This window comes from Crinia signifera, chromosome 1, assembly GCF_055691185.1.
Source record: "Crinia signifera chromosome 1, ASM5569118v1, whole genome shotgun sequence".
Lineage (NCBI taxonomy): Eukaryota > Metazoa > Chordata > Amphibia > Anura > Myobatrachidae > Crinia > Crinia signifera.
The window spans coordinates 75,862,250-75,887,604 of NC_139217.1; the positions used below are offsets into that span (position 1 = coordinate 75,862,250).

General features: G+C 43.7%; 1 protein-coding gene across 7 annotated transcripts in view; it reads right to left on the reverse strand.

Moving 5' to 3' along the window:
• The window catches only part of APBB2 (amyloid beta precursor protein binding family B member 2), a 290,968-nt gene that overhangs the window by 172,689 nt on the left and 92,924 nt on the right, over window positions 1-25,355 (reverse strand). For all 7 annotated transcript variants that reach the window (XM_083165764.1, XM_083165763.1, XM_083165761.1 and 4 more), the window contains exon 3: window positions 12,492-12,616. Coding sequence is in view for 4 of the 7 variants with exons in the window: in XM_083165766.1 (XP_083021892.1) it covers window positions 12,492-12,537 (46 nt within the window). In the remaining 3 variants the exon portion in view is untranslated. The remainder of the gene's footprint in view (window positions 1-12,491; window positions 12,617-25,355) is intronic.

A 25,355-nucleotide genomic window follows, 5' to 3' on the forward strand; every position in this document is an offset into this window, starting at 1 on the left:
GCCCATGCCAGTGACTGGAGGCAAACCTGGTGTCCATGTGGGAAGGCCTAAGGTCTGTACTGGAGTAGGAGGCCATCGCTGGATGCCGAGCCGACTATGCTGCAGATGTGACCCAGAAGCACACGCCGGGAGCCGCAGCACTGCAGGGTGATTGAAGGGGACAGTCTCTGAGCAAGCCTGGAGAAACATCTAGATGGTAAAAAGGTGTTTCTTAAACCTTGGATCGTGACAGCATCATTTACACTTAACCCGGGTCACCATCCCGGGAAGAAATACACTGTAAAACCACAGATCAACTGCAGGGTCGGGTACCCAGGAACACAGTCCTGGGTTGTTGCCTTTCAGACCCAACAAAAACCCAGGTTGATGCATGTTCATGTGCAAAAACCCAGAATTTTGGAGAATGTCTGAAAGAGGTATTATTTTTCCGTTTGCACCTCACTGAGATAGAATTGAACGGCAAGCAAAACACATTTGATTTGGACTATATAGTCTTGCCTGCAGTCTATTTTTCTATTCAATTTCACGGGACTGCGCATCGGGATCGAATGTGGCTGAAAAACCGTTCAATGTCCATTCAATTTGTTTTGCTTATATCATGCATGTCCAAACTATGGCCCTCCAGCTGTTGTGAAACTACACGTCCCATCATGCCTTGCCGCAGTTTGCTAATAGGGAATGCTAAAACTATGTCAAGGCATGCTGGGATGTGTAGTTTCACAACAGCTGGAGGGCCACAGTTTGGACATGCCTGGCTTATATAAAAAAAATAGAATAGAAAAATAGACCAAATCGAACCGTGTGTACGGGGCATTAGCCATTTATAAACACCCACATTTATTTAAAAACAAGATGTTGATGACCATATGAAAATTATGTTACATTTTCTTCTATATAAAGATGGGTACTCTTTACTTAGAAGGGCGCCCATCTCGGGCATTGAATGCACTAAAAAATCAGGTGCGATGCGACAGACGAGATGCCCGAGATTTCCCATAGGGAACAATGTTAAATGTCTCAATTGACCCGATTTTCCTGTTCAATGCCTCAATTGACCCAATTTTTCCATAGGAAACAATGTTAAATGGGCCACAGAGGCCAAATAGGCACCCTGAAGTGAATAATGGCCACCCGAATTGTTAACGCCACCCCACGATCAACGTCAACCCAAAGCGTGGCGAGCGCAGCGAGCCCGCGAGGGGCGGCGGTACGCGTCCTACGACCTTTTCATACCCCCACTATCCACGTCGGCGTGGAGTTGAGAATAGAAAGTGTGGCGAGCGCAGCGAGCCACCGAGCCCGAAGCGTGGCGAGCGCAGCGAGCCCCGCGAGGGGACGCGGATACCTTCACAGGTATCCGCGTCCCCTCGCGGGCTTCACAGCTGTCCGCGTACCCTCGCGGGGCTCGCCACGCTTCGGGCTCGCCACACTTTCTATTCTCAACTCCACGCCGACGTGGATAGTGGGGGTATGAAAAGGTCGTAGGACGCGTACCGCCGCCCCTCGCGGGCTCGCCACGCATCGGGTTGACGTTGATCGTGGGGTGGCGTTAACAATTCGGGTGGTCATTATACACTTCAGGGTGCCTATTTGGCCTCTGTGGCCCATTTAACATTGTTTCCTATGGAAAAATCGGGTCAATTGGGGCATTGAACAGGAAAATTGGGTCAATTGAGACATTTAACATTGTTCCCTATGGGAAATCTCGGGCATCTCGTCGGTTGATCGCACCCGATTTTTTAGTGCATTCAATGCCCGAGATTTTTTACTAACGATGCCCACGATCAAAATCGTGGGCGCCCTTCTAAGTAAAGAGTACCTAAAGATGCATGTATCACATATTCTACGCAATACACCCTTTTCGCCTCCATATCAGCATTTTGTTAATGCCCTATCCATGAATATTTACACTAGAATCCTCTCCTCCAATAACAGCTGTCCCTGGTGATGACATGAGTTACACAGGGGTGCCTATAGGCTTCTATCAGTCACAAGTTTGGAAAAGTTTTGCTTTCCGTACCTTGATACATATGGGAATTGCAAAGCATTTTTGGAGGTTTGACTGCGCTTGGTACATCCTGCCCTTAGGCTCTAAAAGAAATACTATTTTACTGATGTACAGTACTTCAAAGTATCTACTAACCACAAGTGCCTGCATAAAAGCTTAAAACAGTACATTAATATGCTTCATCTGTAAAAATAATTACAGATACAATTGCAGCCCAAGCATGTGTGTGTATGAGCAAACGTCTTCAATCTGAAGAATGTTTTGGTGCCAGGAAATGAATCATATTCACATCTAATCTCCCTAAAATCAGTATTACACAGGATATCGTCAGCGTATACAAAGACCAATCCACGCTACTCATTTCTCTCAGTCTGTGGGGGTTTTTCTGATTCACTCGGAAAGGCACAATCACTCTCTAATGGACAAAACCATGTGCACTGCAGGTGGGGCTGATGTAACATGTGCAGAGAGAGATAGATTTGGGTGGGGGGTGTACTTCAAACTAATATCTATATTGTAGTGTAAAAATAAAGCAGCCAGTATTTACCCTGCACAGGAACAATAAAACACCCAAATCTAACTTCCGAGTGAATCAGAATAACCCTGTGGGCAATCTCGACGGTATGCTATACATTACAGGAAAGGGACCTAGACTACACCCAGCAGAGTGGGGAATAAACAAGCTTAACCCTCTCAATGCCAGCACACATGATATACATATAAGAAAGGACAGTGAAAAATAACGTTGACCAGTCACATTGCAAGTAAATGAATCAAGTCAGCTTTATACAAGTATGCCCAAATCACAGTATGGAATTATGTAATAGGTTCCAAGATGTAGGAACATGAATGATTGTGGACAGTCCATCTAGGCCAAAACAGTATAATAAGTAACTGCACCTTTAAATAACACATCAGCATTACATAACCCTCTATACCAGTGGTTCCCAAACTGTGTGCCGTGGCTCCCTGGGGTGCCTAAGGACACTTGCAGGGGTGCCCTGGGTTGGTGATCCAGGACCAATTCAAATTATTAATGGCTAATTATTTATGAGCAAAACAAGTGCTGGTGGCTGCCAATTATAAAATGTGTATAAACAGAAGCAAATCCTGCCCTTTACCACATAACTGACCCTAAGAATCGCATATAAACCCAATCTAATAAATACAAATTTGGCCTAGGGGTGCCGTGAAAATGTTTTTGATACTCTAGGGTGCCGTGAATCAAAAAAGATTGGGAACCCCTGCTCTATACTATAAGTCCAAACTGTATAATTCCTATTATTTCACCGTTTATCGCTCACATTGCTTTTACTTTTTCCAGTTTCACCACCAGATGGTAATGGTCGGTCTGATGTTGCCAAATGTCCAGAACATCTGAATTGCGACAGATTTACCGTAAAATGATTAAAAAAATCCTGATGTTGTTGGAGCCAATTGGCAACAATATTGAGAAAGGGCTAAAAAGCTATTTGTATATACAACCATTCTTTTCAATATGTTCAAATGTTTTTTTTATTTCTCATATTTTATTTATTTTCGGTACTTCTTGACTTTCACGGCGCCACTCTAGATAGGACAGATAGGATACTAGATAGGATACGATTTGTATGCGATTTGACATAAGATATCGCATAAGATATAGGATAGGACAGATAGGATACTAGATAGGATACGATTTGTATGTGATTTGACATAAGATATCGCATAAGATATAGGATAAGATTTACTATCCATTTCATTACCCCACTATCCACTAGGGCGTGGAGTTGATTATATATAGTGTGGCGAGCGCAGCGAGCCACCGAACCCGAAGCGTGGCGAGCGCAGCGAGCCCCGCGAGGGGACACGGATGTTGTTTCAAAGCAAGTCCCCAATATCGCATGCCATTTGCATGCAATTCCATAAAATACATTCTGTGTCCCCTCGCGGGGCTCGCTGCGCTCGCCACGCTTCGGGCTCGGTGGCTCGCTGCGCTCGCCACACTATATATAATCAACTCCACGCCCTAGTGGATAGTGGGGTAATGAAATGGATAGTAAATCTTATCCTATATCTTATGCGATATCTTATGTCAAATCGCATACAAATCGTATCCTGTCCTATCTGTCCTATCTGTCCTATCTAGTGGCGCCGTGAAAGTAAAGAAGTACCTTATTTTCCTTTAATTACAACATAAATAAATTGATCTATTTTTGGTTTTATTTTATCGTTAGTTGTCTGTAAATAAAAAAGATAATAAAAAAAAAAAATTTCAATTGCACAAAAGCACTGTAAATTTCCCCAGAAAATAATGTGAATTCTTAGTTTTAACTGTTGAAACCTTCAAAACTTAATACACATTGATTATTTTAAAAAAAATTGAAATCACCAGTTATGTTTTAATATCTCAGACTTTATCCAATTTATTTCATTGTGTCCATTCATTTTGAATTGAATTGAAAGAGAAGCTGTGCAGTTTGCCATTACTAGCCAAATGTTACACAATCAACATACATTTGCAAAACACTTCTGGAGTTGTTAGAGGAGTTAAAAAAAAATAAAAATCCCTTGCCCCTTGGCTCCTCTACAGTGTTTTCTGTGCATGATGCTTAGCATTAGGACCCAGAGTCTGCAAGCCATCTTTTTTTACTGTATAGAGTGATACAGTAGTGTGCATACAAAATACTTATCTCTTAAAGGGCGAGATTTATTAAAATGAAAATGCGGTAAAACCCCTGTTTTACCGCATTTTCATATGTACTAAAACCCGGCCGTACCGATATCGCCGGACAGGGTATCGCCACCTTTGGGCGGCAATACCCTATAGAAGCCTATGGGCTTCTTTTCGCTGCCTCCGCCGCAACCCTGCAACCTCGCCGACCCCCCCCCCCCCCGCCCCCTCCCTTCGCCCCCTCCCTTGGGCTTACCTTCCGGATGTCCTTCCGGCTGCAGGGGGAGGAGGAGGCACCAGGGACAGCCTGCTTAGCTGTTACCGGCGTGAGTGGAGATGCAGGTGGCAGGGAGGTGACGGAGCCCCCCCACACACAACAGTACAGGTATCGCGGGGGGTTCTCCGTCACCGCACTGCCAGCCGCATATGTTAGTACATATGCGCTGGCATCGCGGCGGGCAGGCGGTGATGTATTTTAATTCATCCCGCCCAAAGTGAGACACTCTGATAACTGCTAAATTAGTGACTTATCTATAATTGGTGCACAAGGTCCCCAGGATCTAGGGAGCATGCTGCACCCATTTAATGAATATTTCCCATCTTGCTGACTAGTGCTTAATGTCTAGTGCTCTGCTGGCGGGAGGTAATACGCTACATTACTGCTGATTACCACTACTAAATTTGCCCATACACTGTAACAATTGCCGGGTGCAATGATATGCACGCTCCCACACACATCATATCGCACAGCTCAAAAAGTGCAGCATATACTTTTTGTACTAGATTGCCTCGAAATTAATCTCATTGCATTGCAAAATGTATGCGATGCGATGTAGTCGAAAATGCATACAAAGCACCATGATTAAGGACTGTGTGGCCTAAAAGTCACATTTACATCCACTGTACGCCTATTGTGACCAACCAGCCCAATAGGCTACTGTATGTGAATAATTATCAAATCAATAGATAATCAGAAGTCTTTAGTTAAGTGGTTAAATAATTAATTGAAACATTCACATATTGAATACTGTAAGCATCCACTGCAAGGGTTATGGTTACAGAAGGGAGACCATATATATTTTTAAATAAGATGGAAGTGAAAATGTCAAGAAAATAGATCTACTCTAAAGCCCTGGGGTTCAGAAAAACATTTATAAAGAAGACTGATCGGGTATGGATCCAAGAAAGGTAGACACTCCTTAGGTCAACAGAGACTGAAGGTCGACAGTGTCCGTAGGTGACCCCCCCGCGGAAGGTCAACAAGTATTTTTTTATTTTATTTTTTAGGAGTCTAGTTCTTGACACTGTCTAATTGTACGGCAGCCCCTGGTATTGCTCGCCATGCTTCGTGCACGGTGCCTCGCTACTCTCCGCACAATATTTTATTCTCCCTCAATGCCCCAGTGCAGGCATGTCCAAACCATGGCCCTCCAGCTGTTGTGAAACTACAAGTCCCATCATGCCTTGCCACAGTTTTACTATTAGGGAATGCTAAAACTATGGCAAGGCCTGCTGGGATGTGTAGTTTCACAACAGCTGGAGGGCCACAGTTTGGACATGCCTGCCCTAGTGGATGGTAGGGCATGAAATACCACCAGTTCTGGAACCACAGCGGGGAAAAAATAAAAAAAACGTGTTGACTTTCCGCTGTTCGACCTTAGGACACTGTCGACCTTCGGTCCCTGACGACCTTCCTGTGTCAACCTTTCATGGGCCAATCTAACGACCGTATCCCGACTGATCATCTTCAGTAAAACATGCTGTACATACATACCTTTTTTTTATCTGTATATTACTATAATCTGCAGTAATAAGATAGGGACAGACTGTAGTGTATATACGGTATCATAAGACTCACTATTAATAGCAGTTAATTACACATGTGCAGACTATCTCATAGTGGGCCAGATGTATCAAGCATCACAAAGTGATACAACACCAAAATACCATAAATTTTATAAGCATTTATGCTTAGCCACACATTGCTGAATGGCTGACCACTCCTCCTCTGCTAAACAGATCCCTAGTTCCTGCCCCAGGCAAGATTAGAGAAATCCCTGTCAGCAGTATGGCACCATTGCAACTTGAATTGTAGACGCTGAAGCATTCGAAAAGAGCAATGGGACCTATACAGGGGCCGAGGAGCATTCTGAGCGAAACTACTTAAATCAGCGCTGCAGAGTGCTGTGTGCGGAGTGAGGTGTCGGAGTCAGTGTTCCCTGTATGAAAAACATAACAATTCAACTACCAAGCTCAATGCTGCAAGTTCCATACGATTAGAGATGAATGTAGACTATTTACAGGACAATGGGATAGATGTATTAAATAGCCCTTAGTGTTTGGTAATTTTTGGGTCCTGATTCTCCTGCAATACTGTGGAAAAACCGGCACCCGTATCACCCTGATGTATGATCCTGCCTAATGATGATAAGAAGAGCGGTTCGGTCCTGCCTCTTCAGCTCTCCTTATCAGGACTGAGCATGCGCTGCATCAAACCCCCCCCCCCCCCCTGACAGGCATTCATGCTTCACCCACACCATAATCAGAAGGATTCAAGAAGCTTTTTCACCTGTTTGCTGTCACTTCTGTGGGTCACCAGTTTGGTTTATTATACACGGAACGTCTTTGAATCTATGATGGTTCCTTTCACCGAAGGATGCCAAGGCATACTTAAGGTCCGAACACACTGGGCGACTTTGCCCAGCGTGTATGCTGACCAATGATGGTGAAAATTGCTGGCTGAAATGGCTTTTCATCCGTTTTAGCAATTTTCCTAGGGTCGGACGACTTTCTATAGCATGCCGCTATGGAAAGCCATCAACCCGGTCGGTCAGCGCTGATGCAGCAGTGCGCAGTGTGCATCACCGCTCATCGCTGGCCCATACACGCTGGGTGGCTTTGAAGCAGAAAGCAGCTCAAAAGACAAACCTGAGCTGCTTTCAGCTCAAAGTCACCCAGTGTGTACAGGCCTTTTGCGAACATTCTTCTGACCAATCCCAGGACATCAGAGATCCCGCTCCACCTCACGCTCCTACCACTAAGTCACCTTGATTTTCCTGCTACTGTGACTATTTTTTTTTTTTTTCAACAAAACCTTTTAGGCCTTAAAGCTGATCAGATTTATCTTCTAATTACTACATTATTTTACCTATATTGCTTCTTCTAGAATTAAGGGCCCCCATACACCTGCGATCACAATTAATTTCTTCTCAGATCCAGTGATTTCTTTCCCCAGATAAATGGTTTCTTCAATCTATTTGACTTGCCCACACATTACAGATTTGTTTCAGTGATCGGCAGATTTTTCCTGTTAGAATGCCCACATAATAAAACATGTTTAAAAATCTGATTCAGCAATCGATTGGCGATCCATAATAATGGTACTTGTGTATTTTAGCGGCGCCCCTGATGTTGGTCGCGCAATGTTTTAATCGCATTGCATCGCATGCCATGTACCAGGTGGCATGCGATGCGATTTTGGCCCCCTATACGATTAAAAATTGTATAAGCACCCTGAAGGGTGCTTACGATGTTAAATGCAGCCCCACGCCAACCCCCCACTATAAACGTGAACCCGTAGCGTGGCGAGCGCAGCGATCCCGCGAGGGGCGGCGGTACGCGTCCTACGAACTTTTCATACCCCCACTATCCACGTCGGCGTGGAGTTGAGGATAGAAAGTGTGCCGAGCGCAGCAAGACCGCAGCGTGGCGAGCGCAGCGCGCCCCGTGTGGGGACGCGGATACCTTCACAGGTATCCCCGTCCCCTCGCGGGCTTTACAGGTATCCGCGTCCCCTCACGGGCTTCACAGGTATCCACGTCCCCTCGCCACGCTTCAGGCTCGGTGGACGCGTACCGCCGCCCCTTGCGGGCTCGCTGCGCTCGCCACGCTTTGGGTTCATGTTTATAGGGGGGGGGGGTGCATTTAACATTGTAAGCACCCATCGCATCGCATTGTATGGCATTGCATGCCATATACAATGTCATGCAATATTAAAATTGTATGACATTGCGCGATATCGCATCGCATACCATCGCATGCCTTTTGGTATGCGATGCGATGGGCGCCGCTAAAATACACAAGTACCCTAATAATTTTTGATTGGGATCACCAAAAGGTTTAAAGATTTATTGTGACAATCATCTCCAGAATGGAGGATTGCCACAATTAATTGCTGATGTATCGGGCCCATTACTCTCATTATGGATACTGTTCAGATATTTCATAGAGGAAAGATGGAATAAGTTTTCAAAGAGTTAGAGTTAAATACATTATGCCGCACTTTCTTCTGATCTCATCTCTTCCTCTCTCATCACCTAGGGATGTATATACACATTGCTCTACTCCAACCCCTACATTTTCTATTCTATATCCACTCTTTTTCTCTCTCTCTTTATCCCCACTCATAAGGTACGTACAAGAAGCTATTTGGCAAATGATTCAATGTCTTTAACGATTTCCTCTGAACTCTTGCACAAATGATTTGGTGTCAAATGATGTCCCCCTCTTCGGCAGACACCAACGGGAATAAAAAGTTAGTTTAGACTGACTTCTATTTCCGAAGAGGAGAGAAATCATGTGATTTGTCAAACATCACATGATTTCTCTCCCCTTCGACTGCATGCCAGGGGATTTTTTTTTTCGTACACGTCCCCTTGCATGTGGTACAGGAGCAGGAGTTGGGCCAGGTGGCAGGCGATGTAAAGCTACTCATTAAGCAGCAAATGATTGCTGCTTAGTGAGCGGCACTGAACCAGGGCCTTTAGATGGTGTCCGCTGGCACGCCATCCGATGGTATCTGGTGGATGGTGATCCGGCGGATGTGGACACGCGACCTGATATTTAGGTATTATAAGGTTATTTTGGCATGAGATGATCAAGGTTTTGTTAGTGTATGCACTCTACCAATGCCTGACCGACCAGTTGATTTATGGTTGGATTGGATGAGAATTGAACAATGTGTACTCAAAAGCCGGCCATACACCAGATCAACTTTCCAACTTGTCTGTTCAACTAAATCGGTGCTCCGTACACCTAACTTTTCACCAGACCATCTAATAAACTTCTCTCCAACATATGATGTCAAATGACCTTCCTCCCCCAGTGTCAACAGATTTTCAAGCAACAACAGATAACCAGTGGCATTACCCCTCTCCCTCATAGTCCCGATAGATTCCAACTGACACAGCTCCCACTAACCAGTGCCCACAAGGGTTCAGTGTGACAGTATCCCCCTCCAATTATGTGTCACAATGGAGGATCATTTTGGTTGACACGCAGCACTGCGAGGTTTGCAGTGCCTTGTGTCATTTTCAGCCTGCCCACCATTCGCATATGCCGCCGCCCCCCATTCGTAGCCTTAATTCGGTGGCAAAACATCCATTCGCAGCCTACGGGGTCAAACCCACATCATTTGATGGTTGATGACCATCCAATGATGTTGTAGTTACACGCAAAAATAAGACACTCTCCGGTGTCTTAGTTTTGCATGTGTTCTCGAGGAGAACATGGCGGGCAGCTGATCCGGTGACGTCAGCTGCCCGCCCCTGGATCCCATGTCACTGGGTGATTACCATGGGAAAGCCCAGCATTTTCATGGGAATGCCCGTGAAACGCTGGGTGTTCCCATGGGCACGACTACCGGCCACCCCACGCACACTCTTTTCGCCGTTCCTCACCTGGCACATGTACATGCACAAAAGAGAAACATTGGTCTAATATGCATAGGAGGTACATACCTCCCAAATGTCAGATTTCCGCGGAACGGTCCAGTTTTTTTGGGTCTTTCTGCTGTCCCACCTGCGAGCAGTCGCCTGACTGAGCCAGTGGTACAGCATTCTGGGACATGATTACAGTAGACCACTGCATCAGTACCGGGGACTGCACCAGCAGGAGAAAATACCTTTTGCGCAGGTACTGGACAGATTTCCTCAGTTACAGCTTGAGATTGGAGCAGGACAGTACAGTTGCATTGTGTGCAACCGTACTGTTCAATAAGCATCCATAATAGACTCCCCTCCAGAGAGGTTTTGAAAAAGAAATAATTATTTGTCGACAAAGGAGATGCTTGTTTTAAAAAGTACTTAAATTGCTATTTAAAAAAATAAAAATAAAATCTATGTGTACGTGCTGCTTTAAATTATGGTGGCTATTTTATCATCTACTCAAACTAATTTTCTGCTGAAAATAAGTAATTACCATGGAAAAAGAACCCTATTCTCACATTTTGCCAACATCACCTGATGAGTATTGTAGTGCTCCAAAGTCAGCTGAAACAGTATGGCATGTACAATGGTTGGATATGACATGTCACAAATAAAATGTGTCTGGAAGGTGTTATAGTATCAGGCAGCTTTGTATATAGGGTTAGGCAGTGCATTCAAAATGTAATAGATTAATGTAAGGAAAAAATACAAGTCAAACCTGGAGGCACAAGCAGGCAGCGAGCATGCGGATCAAGTAACTACATATGGCATATGTCCATCATAATCACACAGAACTAAAATAGACATCAGGAAACAGAACTCACTCAATCCAATAAACAAAACGTCACTGCCATTTCAGGGTACTTCAAACCAGCGTTGTGATAGAACAGAAAGCAAATGACTAGGGAAGTCACCGGTAGCTGACAGAGCTGCTGCTAATGGTTCACCACATGGAAGCCAGAACACAGGTCACTGTGTCCAGTGTTAATCCTTGTGATAATTTGCAGGCGATCGCAGCTCAATGGGAGACTGCGGGCGATCACAGCTAAGGGGGGGACTGCGGGCGATCGCAGCTCAACGAGAGACTGCGGGCAATCGCAGGTAAGTGGGGGGGCTGCGGGCGATGGCAGCTAAGTGGGGGGGCTGCGGGCGATGGCAGCTAAGGGTGGGGGACTGCGGGCGGTGGCAGCTAAGGGGGGGACTGCGGGCGGTCGCAGCTAAGGGAGGGGACTGCGGGCGGTCGCAGCTAAGGGAGGGGACTGCGGGCGGTCGCAGCTAAGGGAGGGGACTGCGGGCGGTCGCAGCTAAGGGAGGGGACTGCGGGCGGTCGCAGCTAAGGGAGGGGACTGCGGGCGGTCGCAGCTAAGGGAGGGGGACTGCGGGCGATCGCAGCTAATCGGGGGACTGCGGGCGATCGCAGCTAATCGGGGGACTGCGAGCGATCGCAGCTAATCGGGGGACTGCGGGCGATCGCAGCTAATCGGGGGACTGCGGGCGATCGCAGCTAATCGGGGGACTGCGGGCGATCGCAGCTAATCGGGGGACTGCGGGCGATCGCAGCTAATCGGGGGACTGCGGGCTATCATAGCGAAGGGAAGACTGTGGGTGATAATGCAGGACCCGTTCTGCAAAGGTGTACTACCCCCAGCATTTGATATGTATGTAAAGCATTGAGTTTTCACACAAAACCGAATCAAGACCTAAATGCATATGTTCATCCATATACAAACATGTAGGCGTCGCTGCTTAGGGACTGCCCTCATCTGTAAGCTTACACGCCTTGCCAGGCATAGCTACAGTACTCTAAATACAACTCTGCATAACCCATAGTTGTGTCTCCAGCCCACGTGACGAAGACGTGACTGTGTTGTGTACAATTCTGTATAGTTACCATCCGGAGCATGCGCAGAGCGAAAACACAGAGCATAAGTCTACATATTATAGTTCTAACAGTGTGAACCATCTTTGATGAATTAACAGATACTAATTGTAACATATACAGCGTAATCAAAATAAATGATTAGGGTAAAATACAGTATATATATATTTGCGGAGAGGTTTGTCCATACAAGCAGAAAGAAAGAATGACAGTGGTAATTAGTATAGGAGTAGGTGCAATACATACATGAACTGCTAGGTCGATACGATGCCCCTGGATAGCGCCTTCCCATCCTGGAGAGTCAGAACATTACAGCCTCTAGAACATCTGCTGGGGAGTGTGGGACAGGGGTTGCTCCTCTAGTTGTCAACCTTTGAGAAAAACAAATAAAATTCAAGATTAGGATTTTAAAGACTTTCCTTTATTTAATTACAACACTGTATGGAGAGTTTTATTTAAAATGTGGCATCGCTCTAGAACAGAGGTTAGAGGGCAGCTGGTCACAGAACGCTGGAATCGTCACAGTCTTTTGTGTAATGCTGCCTGATGCTATAGAGATACTGTTTACCTACGCATGGGCCTATCCCACAACACAGTTGTTTTGGGAGGACGGGAAAGGATCGTAGACATACCTCCCATATCTGCCCACACCCCACCAGTACTTGGGCTCCATTAATCTCTGAATGGTCCTTTATACAGTATGTCCTGGTCTAATACCACAGAAATTGCTGTGTACGGTAAAGGCCCCCATACAATAGGGCGATTCACATGCAATTTGGACTCTTCGTGCGATTGTGGCGATCAATGGCCTTGAAAGCCTCCAAATTGCATTGAATGACATCAGGTCCGATGCGATGCGCGGTCCCTTTCTCATCGCACCGGAGCTTGCGAGTCCCACTGGCTGTAGAAGTATCTGTTGGATGGCTTCTGAGCCAGACAGGCTTGATTGGGATCACGTGCATATAGACCGGAGGGGAGAATGGAAGAAGTCCAACGGTAAAGTACTGCTGCGTTACCAATTCCATCCAGTCAATAAACCTCTGATTTCACTAGTAACAGCTCATAGGTAAAAAGGACTCTCAACTATTTAGAATTTAGTGCAATGCTCTCCCTACTGTATATACATTAGTTACCAACCCTTCAAAAAAAAGTAAGAACTTAACAGTATACTGTATGCGTTGCCAAACTGAGTAACACTTGAATTGCGCTGTCACGTGCCATCTAGTGGTAGTCGGTGTGAAAAGGTGAGGAGCAGAAGTGGCCTTTTAGTATATAGGATATAATAGAAAAAACTGTGGAAACTACTGAAGAAAGGACTGGGCATGCATCACCAAATGTTGCTATGGTCATGTAATGCCTGAGCTACTAATATTCTTTTACTATTACAGGGGACATATTACCCAATACATAAATGGCCAATGAGAAACACTAATTTTATGGTTCTCAATCTACAGCTCTACACAAGTACAGGTCAGATCTCCCTTATCCGTGTATTCCCAAAAAACATTTTTTCATACTTACCTCGTTCCCTGGTGGTGCCCTGATGATCCCCTGTCGTCCACGTCTGCCTTCAGGATCCTCTTCAGCGGCATCTCCAGTCCAAGGGGCGACGTCACCATTGCACTCCTGGGACCGGAGATGACGCTGAAGAGGACCCTGATGGCCATGTTGACGCCAGGGGACACCGCGGACCATCAGGGCACCACCAGGGGACCCGGTAAGTATGTAAAAAAAATAAAAAAATTCCAAAATACAGAAAAATCGGTACTTGTTTCCTATCTGGGCGCCCGCTAAGTTAATTGCGCACCATGCTATTCTCCGTAGAGAAATCTGATCGCATCGCATCGTACACATACACGATATTGAACGATGCGATGCGATTTCCCATAGGAAACAATGTTAAATGGATCAATTTACCCAAATCAGCATAGGGAAGAATGGTAAATGGGCCAGAAACACCAAAAAAACCCACAGAGCAGTGGAATGTCCCCCCAAAAGTAGCTGACACCACTCCGCCATCAACGTGAACCCGAAGCGCGGCGAGCGCAGCGAGCCCGCGAGGGGCGGCGGTACGCGTCCTCCGACCTTTTCATGCCCTACTATCCACTAGGGCGTGGAGTGAGAATAGAATAGTGTGGCGAGCGCAGCGAGCCACCGAGCCCGAAGCGTGGCGAGCGCAGCGTGCCCCGCGAGGGGACGCGGATACCTTCACAGGTAAACGCGTCCCTTCGCGGGCTTCCCAGGTGTCCGCGTCGCCATGGACACCTGGGAAGCCCGCGAGGGGACGCGTATAACTGTGAAGGTATCCGCGTGCGCTCGCCACGCTTCGGGCTCGGTGGCTCGCTGCGCTCGCCACACTATTCTATTCTCACTCCACGCCCTAGTGGATAGTAGGGCATGAAAAGGTCGGAGGACGCGTACCGCCGCCCCTCGCGGGCTCGCTGCGCTCGCCACGCTTCGGGTTCACGTTGATGGCGGGGTGGCGTCAACTACTTTTGGGGGGACATTTCAATGTTCAGGGGTGTTTTTGGCCCATTTACTATTGTTCCTATTATAATTTGGCTAAATTGAGACATTTCACATTGTTTCCTATGGGAAATCGAATCGCATCGCATCGTTCAATATCGTGTATGTGTACGATGCGATGCGATCCGATTTCATTACGGTGCCGTACGTAGAAAACCTGGGCGCCCAGATAGGAAACAAGTACCGAAAAATCCCTTATCCAAAATGCTTGTGGTCCCGAGCATTTCTGATAAGGGATTCTCAACCAGTATTTCTTACTATAATGTTTAGTTCTTTATGCCCTGTATTGTTCTAATCTAATGTGTGCTATATGTACGCAACTGCAAACCACTTGTGGCGCCTTACGAATAACATAACAATAATAATAAAAAATACAGTTTTTAAAGTTATTTTAAACCATCTGAAATGCCAACTTGATGGATTCTGCACGGATGAGAATACTTTGAGTATTACGGTTGATTATATATAGGTTACTTTATTTTTCTATATTCATACAGCACCTAAACTAAAGTATTTTCAATTCCATGATCTCATTCAGGGTATCCACATTATGGGTTGTGGAAATGTCACATGAATTTATGTTGCTAACCTGTTAAAATGTCATAAGTCCGATCACAATCCTGTAAGATATGACAGTAATTCCACCAGTCCAGCTGTAAAATGTGTTTCTCTCTCACCGATAACTGGTATAAAATTACTGACCGATTGCATTTCTGCTAAGCTCATCTCAGCCGTGAGTTTTCTTGTAGTGGATATAAAAATCATCGCTTTCCCAGAGCTGCCAAGATAACACGCTGCATTCACAATGTTATCTGCTATGTGCCTGAAGCAAGACTAGCTGACATCAAGACAACATTGGTGCTGCGGCAGATGCTAGCTAAATCATAATGTATAAAATCAGAAGACAAGTATAGGATTGGAGTTGCCTGGTTTCGGTCACATCCATATTCTATATGGCTAAAGCCCCCAAATCCTTGTTGGATTTAAAAGGATCTGACTCCTTTAAAAACAGCAATTCAGTGCCAACAGGTTCATTTGCCAGGCACAGTGCGGGGATGTGTGCTTATCCGGTTCACCAGTACACGCTGTCTGTGATTCTCCAGCCACCTACTAATCACCCAACACAATCTGCTGTAATCGGTTTTTGCCTTTCCTCGGTGGGGTTGGGTGGTGGGGAGGATTATACACTCTTCATATTCATGGAGTTAAAGAGAGCCTGTCACTTTTTTATTTACAGATGAAACCCATCTCATGTTAAACAGAGCTCTCCAGCGCCTGTCACTTAGCAATCTGCTCACACCGTTTAACGGCACCAGGCTGCACTTGTTACACAAAGGCGCAGAGGCGGATAACAATAGGCAGGATAACCCGGGGCAGGTTTGTTTTTGTCAAGTACACACTGTTCGTAGCCTTTAGCAAAAATCAAGGCCCTCAACCTGTTCTTCCAGGCGATGCTCCGAGGATACGGTGTGGAGACTACGTCATCATTAGACGGCTGAAGCACAGTTTAGTATACAATTAGAAACCAATATATTATACACTAAGTAAATTGGGCGCAAAAAACTTATGTATAAAAAATTGAATGTATCATTAATAACCAAAGCTGCAATCAGATGATGTGCTGCTCCCAGGAAAATCCCTCAAGACAAACCTACTAGAAAAATATACCAATTAAGAGAGCGCACTGTGTTGGTCTAATAATTATTTAATAAATATAAACACATTAAAAAACCATAAAGACATACAATTAATAAATAATACATTTAAAAGATCAATTGATGATGTCCAGCATTAAACCACACAAATAACTATAATTACCCCTGTAGATTGGTTCATTAATTATGTGTAGATTCCTTCACTTGGATTTGTTGTAGTCACTTTTTGACATGTTTCCGAATGTCATTAGTGAGGAAATTAATGAAAAGTCTCCTTATAAATTGCACTTGTTAGAAGAAAGTTCTGAGGAACCGTCAGAATCTTGAGGACGGAGAAACGCGTCAAGGTTAAGGAATCCCTCTGTCCAGCATTATCCACCAACCCGCTCCAAGGTCAATTACCCGTTATCGGACTGCAGCTCATTTACTCTCCCTCCGGACCTTCGTGCTAACACGGCCGCACTGTGAGTGACCCGCGGCGAACTCCGGTGCACAGCCAGTCGGGCCGCACGGGTGAGTCAAGTCCGTTCCCTCCAGTGGAGAGGACTCGATTGATTGTAGTGCGGTGGTCTGCTCCCGGCGGCGTCTCCTATTCTAGCGGACCAACGCCATCAATACCGCATACTCAACTCCCCGTTTGAGGCTATTCCATCAATATTAACAGGAGATCCCCACATTTCTACCAGTGAGCCAGAGTCTGCACAACCCTATAATATTTGGAACTTTCTTTTAACAGGTGCAATTTATAAGGAGACTTTTCATTCATTTCCTCACTAATGACATTTGGAAACACGTCAAAAAGTGACTACAACAAATCCAAGTGAAGGAATCTAAACATAATTAATGAACCAATCTACAGGGTTAATTATAGTTATTTGTGTGGTTTAATGCTGGACATCATCAATTGATCTTTTAATTTTATTATGTATTAATTGTATGTCTTTATGGTTTTTTAATGTGTTTATATTTTATATTTATTAAATAATTATTTGACCAACACAGTGCGCGCTCTCAATTGGTATATTTTTCTAGTATATAATTAGCATACTGAACTCTCTTGCAATCTATCAATCTCCTATTTTTTATTTCAAGCTTTGAATAACCTGTATTTAAAAAAAAAAAAAACAATATTGTATACTTTGGGGGAAAATTGTATACTTTGTCCAACATCGATAGTCAGGGTCCGATTGTTGGCTTTCCCTTCAATGATGGGGTACCATTGGTGGCCCAACATTGATTGTTTTAAAATAGTGTGCCAAGCAGTTTTGTGTTTTGTCAATATAGTGACTCTGTGATTGGATCCCTGGGGGTTACTTTAAGCAGCACAGGGGCGGGGTTTCAACCACACCAATGTTCACAAACATTAATATTTGATCACATATGGTTACCGCTTACCGGTTCATTCATCTACTTCAGTGGTTCTCAAACTCGGTCCTCAGGATCTCACACAGTTTAGGTTTTCCAGGTCTGTGAGGAAACCTGCAAAACATGCACTGTGTGTGGTCCTGAGGACTGACTTGGTGATCTACTTTAATGGACAACCATTGAGACACTGCAATGGTCAACAGAGAGCATCACCGTCGCTTACAGTGTGGTGTTACTGGTCAGGAAGTGCATTGGCCCAGCAATTCTGGAAACACTTCTGGAAGTATTTTGTCCCGTGAAATAAATATCTTCAATGTCTTCCTATACTTCTGCTATTAACATTAGTTTTTTTAATGGACAGTTTTCATACCCTTTCTTAGAATTTGAATGGATGGAAAATGATCTAAGTGCAGCATTCAGCGCTCGTCTGTTGGCTGAAATGTTGGCGCACGAGAAGTTGGCTGGATGGCATAGATGGAACGCATTTCTCCAGCTGCTGCATATTTCTGCAGTAGAATCATGTTATTTCATCAAGATGTTTTATGGGAACAAATTATACATGTAACACTTCACATATTAAAGGACCACTGAACCTAAAGTACCAGCTGTCTCACACAGAAGTACAAGTCACAAACGCCGATATATTCGTGAGCATCCAGCAAGCTAAATAGGTTCCATTTATTTAATATTTATAGTGCAAATGAGGGGTTCTAGCATGTATCATATAACACTTTCTAGTGCAAACTAAATGGCAGCACCTCTGGGGTTTATGGCTTGTGTTTGTGAATGATGATTGTACCTCGATACTGACGTTATCTAGACTTAAAGAATTATTTTGTGATGTGACATTTCCTTTATTTGCTTACTTTCAAGCTCCAAGTGACATTACCAAATTTTTGACTGAACTCCCACCTGCTGAATGTACTAATACTTTGAATGCTTTAATAATATCTTGGAAGGGCAGGCCTTTCTTCACTCGGTTCTATATGATCTAGTGCAAAAGAAAATAGATCTGGCAACCACAAATACAGGTCTCACCGAGTGGCACGACTCGTCTGCTGGTCTTTCCTCTTTGGAAATACCCCTTTCACATCGCACCTAATTACAGCTTCATACCGGTTGCTTGGCGGTTCGACCCTGTAATTGGTGTAATGTGAAAGGAGCTACCGGATCCCGCAAACTGGTAGCAACACGGCAATGCGAACTGGTAAAAAAGAAGGGTTCTTACTGGTTCGTTGCTGTGCTGCTTTGCGGTGTGAACGGATTAAATCAGGTCCAGTGACCCATTTCCCGTTCGCACCAATGGAAGAGGCAGTGCTTGAAGCAGCGCCAGTTCTAAGTGTTGCCGCCTTCCCCACATGACACTACGCCGCTCCCCTGGATGACGTCAGCTAACCGGCAATATTGCCGGTTCACTGAGAAGGTCTGAACAGACCAAAATGCAGGGTTGCACCAGGACTGATCCGTTTCAAAGTCCTGGTGCGACTCTGCATTTTGCGGTCTGAAAGGGGTATGACTTGCCATGGCTACAGTAACTATGACATGGACCTAGGGGTTGTGCAGAGTATCAGATCAGCCTTATATAGAAATGGCCCTGCAGCGACAATTAGATCCGTCATTAAGGCAATAAACCATGCATTAGGAGAAGATATGTGGCTAGACTGCATCACTAAATCCAGCACTTGCATTATTGAAAGTGGGCTTTAAAAGGGAGCAAAAAAGGGGTTTCTTACTCGAGGTAAGAAGTGGGCGCCAAAGAATGGGGTGTAAGTGATTCCAGCTGCTCACACTAAGGAATGTCAATTCCTAATAGTATATATGGAGAAAGAAAAAGGGTTGTGGAGCGCTTGGGATTAAATTGGGTTGAATATATGAATTATAATTAAAAAATAACTATAAGGTCAATAGGGTATCACAATTCATGTACATTTATTTGAGACATTAAAAAGTTTAGTAAGTGAATTATAACACTTAATCACATATAATAAAAACAGCACAAAATTGACACAAAAATATCAATAAAAAATGATAAAAGAAAATAAATCAGGACTGAGCCATATACTTATAGCGTTCTCCCTTTGGATCGATCTGTCCTCCTTGATGTTGGGAAGTTATTGTGGGTGTCCATAAACCATGCTGGGAAAGATTGTTGTAGCCAGTTTGTAGTAGAAAAGTGCTGCCTCTGTAATTGGAAATGGCAGGTATCTGTAGGCTGGTGGTGCGTTTTCCCAATATTCAGATGGTGGTGGTGTCCCCGAAAGTTTTCTTCCAATATCCAGATCCAATATGGTATAAATGGGAGGTAGATACCAAGCAGTGTAGAGTATAGGGAGTGTCCCGCAATATGGCTCTAAGTCCAAGGTATTGATGAGTATCCTGACGCGTTTCGTTACCTATAATGGTAACTTTTTCAAAGGTATACTGCTGTGTGTCTGCTCAGGCAATTTATACCTAAATACAGGAAGTGCAAAGTGCATCACATAATGGTTACCCAATTGACCCATAACTCATTAAAATAGTATCTTAATAGGAGGCAGACCTATTGAGTACATAGATATATAGAAAACATAAGTTTACATAGCTAGATACATTTAATATGCAGCAAGGGATATCATTAAAAACGAAGAAAAAGTGTACTTCCGGGATTTGGAACGCACTCTGCGTTCCAAATTCCGTTCTGTGAACCGCATAACTTTGGCGGGAAAAAGGTTGTATATGAGGTGGAAGTGTTATACAATTAATAAGGTCCCCCCGGTCATGTGACCGCTACGTACGGTGTTTGTATAGAGAGGACGCATTGTTCGTCCTCCCCATAGACGCATAACCACATCGCGTCTATTTCCGGCTGTCATTTGATGCTACTTCCTGTTCCGTGGAACGCGGAAGTGCTGGTGTATAGCAGCGTCATACACAATTGAGACGCAGGGATACCGCTTCCTAGTCTATGGAACGCGGAAGTAGCTTTATAGTGGGCGGCATGTAGATAATCTGGAACGCAAGTATCGCTTGTATAGGAGATATAGATGGTTTTATGCAAACAAGGAATATCAGTTGAAAGGAATATATATATGGAAACAAAGTAAGGGATGATATGATAAAATATGTAAATAAATAAAGGTCCTGAAGTTATATAATTATGCTCCTATGTATAGTCTGTGTATCAGTACATACATAGTTGAATAAATGAATGCATATAAATAATGAATATAAGTATATAAAAAGGAAAAGGGATGGTATTTATTTATGAGAAATGGTTGTAATCATAGAGAATTCATAATAATAAAATAAAACAGTAAAAACCCACAAATGATTGATTATTGATTATTAGGCTGTATAGATGAGTTAATGGTAGTAATAATAATAATAAATAATATTAATAATAATAAAGAATGCGAATAATAATATGAATAATACATACTAAAAATACTAATAATGGAGAATAATGGAGATGATGATAAAAAATTATAAAAAATGAAAAAATGAATGAAAAAAGATGAAAAAAGATGGGAGGGGGGAGGAAGGAGGGGTTAGTGCTCCTTCATAGGCACATATTGAGCTCAACTTGATCATTCAATCCTTCCGGGAAGATTGAATTCATTTGATGCATCCAGTAAATTTCCTGCTGGCACAGGGTTTTAAAACGATCACCTCCCCTTTTTGTATTTTTTATGTGCTCTAGTCCCACAATTTTCAAACATAGTGGATCACTATTATGATGGAGGAAATAGTGTTTAGATACACTCATCTATACAGCCTAATAATCAATAATCAATCATTTGTGGGTTTTTACCGTTTTATTTTATTATTATGAATTCTCTATGATTACAACCATTTCTCATAAATAAATACCATCCCTTTTCCTTTTTATATACTTATATTCATTATTTATATGCATTCATTTATTCAACTATGTATGTACTGATACACAGACTATACATAGGAGCATAATTATATAACTTCAGGACCTTTATTTATTTACATATTTTATCATATCATCCCTTACTTTGTTTCCATATATATATTCCTTTCAACTGATATTCCTTGTTTGCATAAAACCATCTATATCTCCTATACAAGCGATACTTGCGTTCCAGATTATCTACATGCCGCCCACTATAAAGCTACTTCCGCGTTCCATAGACTAGGAAGCGGTATCCCTGCGTCTCAATTGTGTATGACGCTGCTATACACCAGCACTTCCGCGTTCCACGGAACGGGAAGTAGCATCAAGTGACAGCCGGAAATAGACGCGATGTGGTTATGCGTCTATGGGGAGGACGAACAATGCGTCCTCTCTATACAAACACCGTACGTAGCGGTCACATGACCGGGGGGACCTCATTAATTGTATAACACTTCCACCTCATATACAACCTTTTTCCCGCCAAAGTTATGCGGTTCACAGAACGGAATTTGGAACGCAGAGTGCGTTCCAAATCCCGGAAGTACACTTTTTCTTCGTTTTTAATGATATCCCTTGCTGCATATTAAATGTATCTAGCTATGTAAACTTATGTTTTCTATATATCTATGTACTCAATAGGTCTGCCTCCTATTAAGATACTATTTTAATGAGTTATGGGTCAATTGGGTAACCATTATGTGATGCACTTTGCACTTCCTGTATTTAGGTATAAATTGCCTGAGCAGACACACAGCAGTATACCTTTGAAAAAGTTACCATTATAGGTAACGAAACGCGTCAGGATACTCATCAATACCTTGGACTTAGAGCCATATTGCGGGACACTCCCTATACTCTACACTGCTTGGTATCTACCTCCCATTTATACCATATTGGATCTGGATATTGGAAGAAAACTTTCGGGGACACCACCACCATCTGAATATTGGGAAAACGCACCACCAGCCTACAGATACCTGCCATTTCCAATTACAGAGGCAGCACTTTTCTACTACAAACTGGCTATAACAATCTTTCCCAGCATGGTTTATGGACACCCACAATAACTTCCCAACATCAAGGAGGACAGATCGATCCAAAGGGAGAACGCTATAAGTATATGGCTCAGTCCTGATTTATTTTCTTTTATCATTTTTTATTGATATTTTTGTGTCAATTTTGTGCTGTTTTTATTATATGTGATTAAGTGTTATAATTCACTTACTAAACTTTTTAATGTCTCAAATAAATGTACATGAATTGTGATACCCTATTGACCTTATAGTTATTTTTTAATTATAATTCATATATTCAACCCAATTTAATCCCAAGCGCTCCACAACCCTTTTTCTTTAAAAGGGAGCAGCCAATCATTCTTCCATAGCCTGCTCCTTTATACCTAAATCACCTAAGAAAAATAAAACAAGTCTTAGAAAATCAGCAATAAAAGCATTACAATTTACTTACAAACTGCATGCAGTGGGGAACGCTACAGCAAGGTAAGTAATTTATGTCTCCATTATAAAAAAAAAAAGAAAACTTGGCTTTTATTCAATGTCCCATATAATTGTAAATGAGCGCTGGGGACATTCTGCTGAAGCGCGCGCTGCAGATGTCATTCGTATGCAGCACACAAAAACAAATTTAAAATGAGATGCTGAACAGCCCACTCCAGGGAAATCTAAATAAGTACTTGTAAATTACCAACTGCACTGATACCGGATTCCATATAAGTGGTTAAGACAGCATATTGCCGCAGAAAGGACTAACCTATGTTATATCGCTGCTGAACTGTAGACTCAAAACTTTTACTGCACAGTTTGGATCGTATAACAAGCCGGGACACCACAGAGGCAGTAGAGGGTACTGTGCTGTGGCCCAGCCCCTGCTGATGTGTCTCATTATAAAGTAGAAGGTGGCATGACCTCTGAGGCGCATTCAAGAGGGATACAGAGAAGGAGGCTGACCTCAGTAGTTTCCTGGGGAGAGGCAAGAGGCTGCCACATTCTCCTTACATACCCAGTAATTTGTTTTGCCATAATATGGAGACTGCCAGAGAGGGGACAATTCACAGAAAGGGAAGGCAAATAGGCAATACAAGCTATTTATGTGACAGACTGACGGTGAAGAGAAGGGTTATAGCATGCATCATTATATGCTTCTATAGGCTCAGGAGGATACCATGCATCCAGCAGAAAAGCCTATCCCTGCATCTAGAGATGTGCAGGTCTGGATTTACTCAAATCTCCAAACAAGGTCTTATTAGCTATCAGGTAAATCCAGAACTGCACATACCTAGCTACACCCAACCATTACTAGCCATTGTTACACCCAACCATTACTAGCCATTGCTACACCCAACCATTACTAGCCAATGTTACATCCAACCATTACAAGCCAATGTTACATCCAACCATCCAACCATTACAAGCCATTGTTACACCCAACCATCACTAGCCATTGTTACACCCAACCATCACTAGCCATTGTTACATCCAACAATTAGTAGGCATTGTTACACCCAACCATCACTAGCCATTGTTACACCCAACCATCACCAGACATTGTTACACCCAACCATCACTAGCCATTGTTACACCCAACCATCACTAGCCATTGTTACACCCAACCATCACTAGCCATTGTTACACCCAACCATCACTAGCCATTGTTACATCCAACGATTAGTAGCCATTGTTACACCCAACCATCACTAGCCATTGTCACACCCAACCATCACTAGCCATTGTTACATCCAACCATCACTAGCCATTGTTACATCCAACCATTACTAGCCATTGTTACACCCAACCATTACTAGCCATTGTTACACCCAACCATTACTAGCCATTGTTACACCCAACCATTACTAGCCATTTTTACACCCAACCATTACTAGCCATTGTTACACCCAACCATTACTAGCCATTGTTACACCCAACCATTACTAGCCATTGTTACATCCAACCATCACTAGCCATTGTTACATCCAACCATCACTAGCCATTGTTACATCCAACCATTACTAGCCATTGTTACACCCAACCATTACTAGCCATTGTTACACCCAACCATTACTAGCCATTGTTACACCCAACCATTACTAGCCATTGTTACATCCAACCATCACTAGCCATTGTTACATCCAACCATCACTAGCCATTGTTACATCCAACCATTACTAGCCATTGTTACACCCAACCATTACTAGCCATGATCCAGTCTGCCCAAGGTGTGTCCTTTTACTATTCAGTCGCTATGTGGGCAATCACTGTATAGACATTGTGCCCAATTCCGACCCGCTCGCTGGGCTGTGAGTGTTTGGAGCCCAGCAAGCAGGTAGTCACCCGACCAAATGCACCCCATTCACCATTGAAGGCCATGGGGAGGAGGCGCTGGTGACATCAGCGGCCTGCCCCCATATGCCTGCAGGGTGTCAATCACAAGCAGCAAGCAAAGGCCTTGGAGTGGGCGGCTAGCGCATGCGCACTTTGTACCGTGCACATGCAGTGTCATTCATTATCGGGCCTGGGGACCTGCAGCCAGTACATATGCAGTCGCCACTGCTTATTAAGACCATCATACTTAACCTGCACAATCCGCCTTAATTATAAACCCCTTTTCCTTTAGTCCAGTTGTTCTCAGCTCTAATCCTCAAGT